Source organism: Maniola jurtina, chromosome 4 (genome assembly GCF_905333055.1).
Source record: "Maniola jurtina chromosome 4, ilManJurt1.1, whole genome shotgun sequence".
In the NCBI taxonomy this organism is placed as follows: Eukaryota; Metazoa; Arthropoda; class Insecta; order Lepidoptera; family Nymphalidae; genus Maniola; species Maniola jurtina.
The window spans coordinates 12,603,369-12,613,025 of NC_060032.1; the positions used below are offsets into that span (position 1 = coordinate 12,603,369).

At 38.6% G+C, this 9,657-nt stretch overlaps 1 protein-coding gene across 1 annotated transcript; it reads left to right on the top strand.

The window, feature by feature from the left end:
* Positions 1-5,210: 5,210 nt before the first annotated feature.
* Positions 5,211-8,880, top strand: LOC123864736. The gene is made up of 4 exons (XM_045905362.1): positions 5,211-5,310; positions 6,165-6,292; positions 7,136-7,364; positions 8,493-8,880. Exons 2-4 carry the CDS (start codon positions 6,174-6,176, stop codon positions 8,799-8,801), a joined length of 657 nt encoding a protein of 218 aa, XP_045761318.1. The 5' UTR covers positions 5,211-5,310; positions 6,165-6,173; the 3' UTR covers positions 8,802-8,880.
* Positions 8,881-9,657: the final 777 nt, after the last annotated feature.

Genomic DNA, 9,657 nt, shown 5'->3' on the forward strand with positions numbered 1-9,657 from the left:
TTTGTGGTTTGAGTTTACCTATAATGGACTAAGCCAGCGCGTGCCAAGCCTTCGTTATTTTATATGAGCTGAAAGTTTCTCTGAGTACTGTCCCCAACACGGAGGAACGATCAGCGACTATGAAGTTTGGATCATGGTGGCTTTGGGAGATAACAGGTAGTAAAAGTAAAAAAATCTTACGTCAAAGTATAAAGTCTAATTTTTGTATATTTTCTTCGAAATGATATTGGAAATCACGTCATGCATCGCCAGACACTTAGGTTGAAATCTATAGATCGCACTTTAAGTTTGCGTTTTAGTTAAAACGAGACAGATTTATGCCAGCGGTATAGTGCTGTCTCGTTTTAACAGTGTCAAAGTGCGTCTAAAGATCTCAGCCTTAGTGTCATGCAACCGCCTGCCAGATGCCCCTAAAGGGCCGGGGCACATATTATGGCGGAGCGCAGCGCAAAGCATTTTTCACAGTCAAAATATTATCGACATAGTATTCATTGAAATAATATTTAAAATCAATTGTGCATCCGTGCGGATACTCGCGCATCCGCGTGCAGTCCCGCGCGTGCTCGCGCATTCTCTGGTAGAAATTCGCGTAATGTGTCACGCGATTAGAAAACTTCGTGGGCATGCTCTGCGCTGCGCTCCGCCATAATATGTGCGCCGGGCCGCCGGCCCTTATAGTTTAAAAGTTTGAAGGTCTGGCACGCGCTGACTTTCTCTCTATAAAGATAGCGTACAATATTTTAAAATATAACCTACTAGATGATGCCCGCGACTTCGTCCGTGTGGATTTAGGTTTTTTGAAATCCCTTGGGAGCTCTTTGCTCTTCCGGGATAAAAAGTTGCCTATGTCTGTCGCCGGGATATAGCTAACTCTGTACCTTTCATGACAGGCAGGCAGACACACTTTCGCATTTATAATGTTATTATTTATTAGTATGGATAGTATGGTCCCTACGAAATTGTAATAAGCTACCCGTGCGAAGCCGGGGCGGGTCGCTAGTATATAATAAACTAATTTCTGAATTAAAACTATATTTTAAATCTTGTAAAAATCAAATATGTCACGGGGTGACCCCTTTAATTCAGTGTCCCTCCAAATCACCATAGGGTTGTACCTAAACAATAAAGTGTAAAGCAACTCTTTGAATTGTTTTATTTCTTCATCACTCCGTAGTCCTTAATTGATCTCTCCAACGAGCAACATTAATATGTTATTATATTAATTAAACACAGATTCAAAATAAGTCTGTTTGTCGAGTGCTACACCTAATTTTGAAAATTACTGAATTTATTAAAAAGTTTTTCCGCGGGTTTAAACGCGGTGCATAGTTAGGTACCTATGCACTGCATAAGTGCCTATATACCATATCCACATTGTACCTACCACACAGATTTGCCGGTTTTGGTGAATTATATATGTATCAATATAGACTACAGGCCCATGTTTAAAAATGGGTGGGTCATATGAACCACCAGGTGACGTATACAGGACGATATAAGAGCATAAAATAATAAGTTTCAGCACTATGCCGTCACTTGTAAGCTGTCCAACAGAGTGCTGGTGAGAATTGAAAAGTGCAGGTAGAGTGAGTACATTTTGGTCATATATTTTTGTACGGCATTTTTACCATCGATAGATCCATGAAAAATAATAAGAAAGCGCGCAGTGCCGTAAAAAAATGGTGCGCCACAAAGTCAGTAAATGTTTTGATTTTCTGACAATTTCCGGGGTAAATTTGGTCATTTAATTCTGTACGGCACTAGTTTCATACTGTTTCAATACAGCCTCTAATCCATTATTCCGCAACGCCGTACAAAAATCATGCGACAAGGGGAAAAAATTGAGGGTAGCAACCCCCTCTCTTTCCGTGGTCCGGGGGGTTATTTGAGAAAGTACGGCTTTGGTTCCAAAACATTATCTAGCACTCAAAAGTACTATTAAAAATAATGCCGTAAAAAAATTAGTGTTCATTTGAATGTGTATCAATAATTATCTTAATTTCATGGTATACTTAATTTTTAAAGCTGTAAAATCATTTGACTCTGTGCGGCAACTTTTTTTTTAACATGATAGTGTAAAATACTATTGTTATATAGTATTGCCGTTCAAAAGAAACTGTTCTAAAAAAATTTATAGATAAATACAAAACTGAAATTTTTCAAATTATTGCAAAAGTTTAAATATTCATAGATTAATAAAATATAGCAATTTTCTACGCTTTTCCCTTGTTTTAAATAGTATTAAGATAAATAAATTAGGAAAAAATTATGCCGTACATTTTAATGCAGACCATATCTTTTAGGCTGATGAAAATGACGCTACCATTTTAAGGGTAGTACTTTATGGCCATCTGATACTGTACGGCATTAACATATTTTTGAAGAGAACAATTGATAATATGATAAAATCACTATGCCGTCTAACTGAAGTGAACGGGTGTGTATATAATATCCACATCCCCTACAAACCTTTGGACCAACGAAAATGTACGGCATGTAAAAAAATATTATCTATGCATAAAACACTTTCAAAATAAATTAATTTTATGTTGTATCAAATCACCCCCCGGACCACGGAAAGAGAGGGGGTTGCTACCCTCAATTTTTTCCCCTTGTCGCATGATTTTTGTACGGCGTTGCGGAATAATGGATTAGAGGCTGTATTGAAACAGTATGAAACTAGTGCCGTACAGAATTAAATGACCAAATTTACTCCGGAAATTGTCAGAAAATCAAAACATTTACTGACTTTGTGGCGCACCATTTTTTTACGGCACTGCGCGCTTTCTTATTATTTTTCATGGATCTATCGATGGTAAAAATGCCGTACAAAAATATATGACCAAAATGTACTCACTCTACCTGCACTTTTCAATTCTCACCAGCACTCTGTTGGACAGCTTACAAGTGACGGCATAGTGCTGAAACTTATTATTTTATGCTCTTATATCGTCCTGTATACGTCACCTGGTGGTTCATATGACCCACCCATTTTTAAACATGGGCCTGTAGTCTAATACTGACATGTCCAGCCAATTAGCTTGTTTCATCATCTCAAATGATCTGTGAACTCAAACCATCATCGCCACGCGCGCCGCGTGCGCCGTGCCGTGTACCTACCTACCTAATCCTAACCAGGCAGTGCCAGTGGTAGATCCTTTTTAAATTAAAAAAAAGAAATCTTTCTATTTCCATTACTGAACACGGGTCTCCTAACAGAACTAGCATTCTCACGACTTCATCCGCGTGGAATAGACAAATTTCAAACCCCTATTTTTTCCCCCTTGAAGGTTGAATTTTCAAAAATCCTTTCTTAGCGGAAGTCTGTGTTATAATAGCTATCTGCATGCCGAATTTCAGCCCGATCCGTCGAGTAGTTTTAGCTGTCTGTGCCTTGACAGACATGGACCGTCAGTCAGCTTTTTCTTTTATATATTTAGACTAGACTAGCTGATGCCCGCGACTTCGTTCGCGTGGATGTAGGTTTTTTAAAAATCCCGTGGGAACTCTTTGATTTTCCGGGATAAAAAGTAGCCTATGTGCTAATCCAGGATATTATCTATCTCCATTCCGAATTTCTGCCAAATCCGTTCAGTGGTTTTTGCGTGAAGGAGTAACAAACATACACACACACACACACACACACACACACACACATACAAACTTTCGCCTTTATAATATTAGTGTGATTAGTGTGATGATGCCCGCAGCTTCGCCCGCGTGGATTGCTCAGATGATAGATCCCCTGCAGCTTCAGGATTGAGGAGTTGGAATTTTTTATGGAACAATGTCGCAAATTATCAATAGCTCAACCAGTAAAGGAGTGGACTGAAAACCGAAAGGTCGACGGTTCAAACCCCGCCCGTTGCATTATTGTCGTACCTACTCCTAGCACAAGCCTGACGCTTAGTTGGAGAGGAAAGGGGAATATTATTATAGCTAATATTCTTTTATAAAAAAAAAAAAATGTCGCAAAGTTCCTCTATCGATTAAAAAAAAATACGCAAATCGGTTCAGAAATCTCGGAGAGATCAGTGCATAGGTAGAAAAACACAACTCCTCCATTTTTAAAGTCGGTTAAAAAAATTGCCTATGTTACTCCTTGCTTAATCCTCTACTTGTCTGTGAAAGTCCCGTCAAAATAGGTTCAGCCATTCCGAAGATTAGCCCGTTCAAACAGTAAAGTAAGTAATGTAAAGTTTATCCAAGTAATATTATAAATGCGAAACTGTGTATGTAATCTGTCTGCTAGCTTAACACGGTCCATTTGTTAAACCTATTTTGATGAAAGGTACAAAGATAGCTTGCATCCCGGAGGCGAACAAAAGCTACTTTTGTTCCAGGAAAATGTAATAGTTCCAGCGGGAATTAAAAAAATCTGTGAGGTCTTTTAAATTGGTGTTATAATATGCTATGCAAATTATAATGACCGTATCAATTCACATTTTACAAATTATACACCGTAACCATTAAAAAAAATATAAATGTAACAAATAACGGGATAAACTGTAAAGTTATGGTTACTTAGTATTAATTAAAGTATGGATTTACGCATATTACATCCGATGTACATAACATTTTTACTGGAAAGTTCAAAAATGAAGAAGTTCGAATATGACAGTCCAGAGAGTGATTGTAGGATGATAAAAAATTAATTGACCTGGGCTGCAACGAAAATACGAAACAATACACATAATATTATGTATTGTATATTTTTTTTAAAGAAAATTTGGAAGTTCGAAAACACGTAGTATTAGACTTTAACTGAGCTAAGTTTGTTAAACGATTAGAATGGGTATCACATGACGTAGGTTGACAAATAGAATAGAATATATTTAATTTCGGAATACTTTATAAGGAGAAATCATAATATCAAAAAAATCCCGGGCACGCACCTGTATTTTTTTGGAGTTAGGTATGTGCGTTTCAAGCAATTAAATAATATCACTTGCTTTAAAGGTTAATGAAAACATCTTTTTTAACCTGCATGCCCGATAGTGCTCCATAATGTCCTCAAAGGTGTGTATAGTCTGTCCGCACTTGACCAATTTGGTGGACTATGTCTGACGGCCAAACCCTTAATCTCATTCTGAGAGCAGGCCTAGTCTCAGTAATGAGTGATGGGTTGGTGATGATGAAAAAGAATATAAAAATGGGTACGTTAAACGTAAAGTTTAAAAAAATGTAAGTTCAAAAAAAAGTTGTCAATCTCTTTTCTTTAAAAATTGTAATGAATCGTATCTAATTACTTCGATATTAATATGAATTGTAGACTTTAGAGTCACTCAAAGACCTTTCGCCACTCGACCGGTAAGTATCTATATTAGATCTTTGAAATTCAGGAAAGTTTTAGAACTTTTAGAAGATAGGTACTCAATTAAGCATGAAATTTTAGTGCTGTAATCTCCAAACAAATTAAGTAGTCAATATCTGTTAGAAGATGTCAGAACAAATCATACCTATTCAGTAGCTCGATCCCGTAAAGCCCGTATCAATCATTAATACAATCGCAATTGTTGTGATTGGCTAAAAGCTATTCTTGTTGCAAAAATGCATTGTAGCCAATAGCGAGCGAGCGTCAACCAATCAGAGGTGATTGCGATCGTGACATTGTAGCTGTCATTCTACCGTAATTGAGCTGCAGATTAATTGGATTACTAACCCCCGACCCAAAAAGAGGGATGTTATAAGTTTGACGTGTGTATCTGTGTATCTGTGTGTCTGTGTATCTGTGTATCTGTGTATCTGTGTATCTGTGTATCTGTGTATCTGTCTGTGGCATCGTAGCGCCTAAATGAATGAACCGATTTTAATTTACTTTTTTTTGTTTGAAAGGTGGCTTGACCGAGAGTGTTCTTAGCTATAATCCAAAAAAATTGGTTCAGCCGTTTAAAAGTTATCAGCTCTTTTCTAGTTTTCTTGTAGAAAAGAAGGTTAGATAACCGTTAGGTACATAATATTATGTCAATTGACGAATTTATTTGAAAATGATGTTTTGGAAAATTCAGATACTTTGGATCGTAGGCGCGGAATAGTCCAAGAAAATCGGTTCAGCTGTTTGAAAGCTATCAGCTCTTTTCTAGTTACTGTAACCTTTACTTGTCGGGGGTGTTATAAATTTTTAATTTACACTTGTTTGCATATAATGTTTATTTGTAATTCAGGTGTGAATCATGTGGGGTCTACTTGTTTTACTAGTGGTGGGTGGGGCGTGCGGCATGGAGGATCCGCCGCGTTACGTACAGGCTAGGACTGCTTTTACTCACAGCCGGTTGTACCTGCAGGAGAGTGTGTAAGTATCATCACCATCAACCCATCTTCTTTTTCTTCTTCTAGTGCCATCTCCTATCGGGGGTTGGCAGTCATTAAGGCTAGCTGGATTTTGTTCACCGCTGCTCTAAACAGTGACCTTGTACTCATATTGAACCACTGGCGAAAGTCCAACAGAACCCAATGCCTGCCCACAACTGATTACAGGTATCTCTCGAAATAAGTAGTTTAGAATAGAGATAGAGTGCACAAGGAAAGCAGCCATCAGAGAGGAAATGAAACAGCATTGCAGGAACGACCATGACCGCTATGAGTAAAACGACAAAAAGGCCAGAATGAGGAGGCCTAGCCAAGTGCGGTTTGATAGACTTTAGGAATTTATAGTATGGAGAACTCATGCAGTTTTCCTCACAAATCACGATGTTTTCTTTTGAACAGTTTGAACAATTTTTTTTTTGGCGCTTGACAACAACTCATGCTTAAAAAAGCAATGGTGAGGCCAGGTTGGAGCGCGTTTACCATAGAAGATGCCCACAGCCCATTCACTCTTGCTTTGAAGGTAATTAGGTTACGTGGCAGGAAACATGGACGCCGGACTCAATTATAGTATTGATTCTATCACATCCTCCCACAGACTTTTTTTGAAAATATTACAATAAAATTACTATACAAACCATGTCCGCGTGGAATGGTGCCAATAATATCGGCTGCATTTCCACGCTGGACAGCCAGGCTGATCTCACAGACTAAATCCTATGGATGTTTGTGTTTGTCTCTTTTCGTTTCATCGAGTTTTAAATTATCGTCATAATTACCGTAGTAATACCGTCGTACTAAAGAAGTTATAACAATTTACACTTTTCAGACCCCGCGAAAGGAAAAACATAATCGACCCAGTAGCACGCGCACACTTCGCCTTTGGCATAGTCGCTGCTGTCACAGGCTCGATAGCGCAGAACCAGAGCGCTGGTGGCTCTGATCAACACGCGCTGGCAATATTTGACAAGTGGGTGCCTCAAGCCTGGGAGAACTATAACAACGTGGCGGACAACGTCAACCAGCTGTTGGCTGAGGCGAATCTCAAAATTCAACCGGTAAAACATGCCCACTGTAATAATATATTCTAGCCTTTTAGCCCTAAACGAGCGTTAAAAAGCGTTGCGCTGACAATACAAAGTACGCGTTAAAAAAGCGTTGACGTGTAAACAGATACTTGGGAATGCATTTGTTCTATTTTGAACGCTTTTTTAACGGACGTTAAAAAAGCTCTCGTGCGCATGAGGCCTTAGGCTGCATAAATTTTACTCACGTAAGAAAGTAGTTTTGATATTTAACTTAAGACGAATTTACTGATGTAAACACTCTAATTAAGAACATTTTACCTTAGTTTTATTGTCAATAGAGAATGCCCGCGGTTTCACCCGCGTGGATTTCGTTTTTAAATCCCGTAGGAACTCTTTGATTTTTCCGGGATAAAAAGTAGCCTATGTCCTTCCTCGGGAAGTGTTCCAAGTCTGTACCTTTCATTAAAATCGGTTCAGCGGTTGGGCCGTGAAAACGTAGCAGACAGACAGACAAACAGACAGACACACTTACGCATTTATAATATTAGTATGGATAATATGGATTAATTACGTAAGCTACTTACGTGAGTAAAACTTACTGGTGTAATCTCGGCCTTATGTTAATGTAAAAGCGGCAATATCCTATGTCCGCCTCTGCGTTAAATGCAAGCTATCTTTGTACAAAATGTCGTCAAAATCGGCTAAGCGGATGGGTCGTGAAAAGGTAACAGACAAACAGACGACAACTTTCGCATTTATAATAGGTACTGGCTTGATGCCCGCGACTTCGTCCGCGTGGATTTATGTTTTTCAAAATCCCGCGGCAACTCTTTGATTTTCCGGGATAAAAGTAGCCTATGTGTTAATCCAGGGTATAATCTATCTCCATTCCAAATTTCAGCCATATCCGTCCAGTAGTTGTTGCGTGATAATATAATATTAGGAATTAGTACGGATTAGAAATGGGTACCATTTATATATTTCTGGATAATTTTCGGGCGAAGTGCGGGCCTGCAATTAAGTTTGGTATAAAATCCTTCGCTTGCTTGGGATTCAAACTTCAAAGTCAACAGTGCCAACAAAAAGAAATTTTGCTGTCTTGTGGCACAAATAATAAATTAAGCACCTAGGTAGTTACCTATTATCTATCTTTTCCAGATCACCAATTTAATGGATGTAATATGCAGCACAACTAACTCAGTAGATCAGTGTAACAGACTCGTCCAAGATAAAGTCAGCCAATCCAACGCATACATCCAACACAAAGCCAACCTTCTGTTAGCATTGGGTGGAGTATCTGATACTATTGCCAGTCATGAGCTCGAACTGAATTCTGCAGCAAAGGAATATACGGTAGTGCCATATCTATTGGAGCAGATCGAAACACAGCCTTATAAAGAATTAATTAAAGCATTAGTCAAAGCATACATTTTGCTTCGTAGAAGTATCCCCCAGGCTACCTACTAACCAGCAGATTTAGGAAGGTGTCAATATAAAATCTAATAACATAAACAACAAACAACAATAAAATAAAACGTATGAAGTATATTTTTGTTTATTTTCAACCCCTTTTTTTATTATCTAGCTTTTATTAATTAAATGGGTCCCTACGGCTTAAAATAACAACACTTTTTCATTTTAAGGGTCTTTTTTACTAAGGCACGCCCGATGCCGCCATTCAATATTTTCAGTCCTGAAAATCCGAGGTTTCCGCCAATGTGTGATTCCTCAAGAAATCCATTGATTGTGTGAAACATAAAGCTGGGTTCAGCTAGGTAGGTACTGTTCGGAGAAGTATCAGGAACTTTGTACGAATACGCAGCAAAACTTAATTCGGTTGTTCTCAAAACTTCGCTGTTCTCGCTTACCTACTCGAACATGGAATACCTATCGAGATTTCCAAAACTTTGCAACAGTTTTGGGCAATTTTTTATAGGCGTAGGTGCCGCTTAATGTTACCTATGTAGGTACGGATTCCCTGACTAGCTACAGAAGTTCTATTTCAGAAGACCATATTTCGGCTAGTAAGTATTTGATTGAAACCCACGTACACATTGCTGTGCGTGGCGTTCAGTTCCGCACGTGGTTTACGTCACGCACACAAATGCGCTTATCGGTACACTCACTACTGCAACCAATGACTGCAACGAAAGGTGAGCGGTCATCGTGACAGAACATCAGCTAAGTATAATATAATCCTACCTCAAAAGGAAAAACGGAACCCTTATAGGATCAGTTTGTTGTCTGTCTGTCTGTCCGTCCGTGCGTCGTGTCTGTCAAGAAAACCTATAGGGTACCTACTTCCCGTTGACCTACAATCATG

Bases quoted from the DNA above. Each gene is read 5' to 3' on its own strand.
- LOC123864736 (XM_045905362.1), top strand. From the start codon at position 6,174: ATGTGGGGTCTACTTGTTTTACTAGTGGTGGGTGGGGCGTGCGGCATG. The intron at 6,293-7,135 runs GTAAGTATCATC...TACACTTTTCAG, and splicing joins TTGTACCTGCAGGAGAGTGT to ACCCCGCGAAAGGAAAAACA. The intron at 7,365-8,492 runs GTAAAACATGCC...TATCTTTTCCAG, and splicing joins CGAATCTCAAAATTCAACCG to ATCACCAATTTAATGGATGT.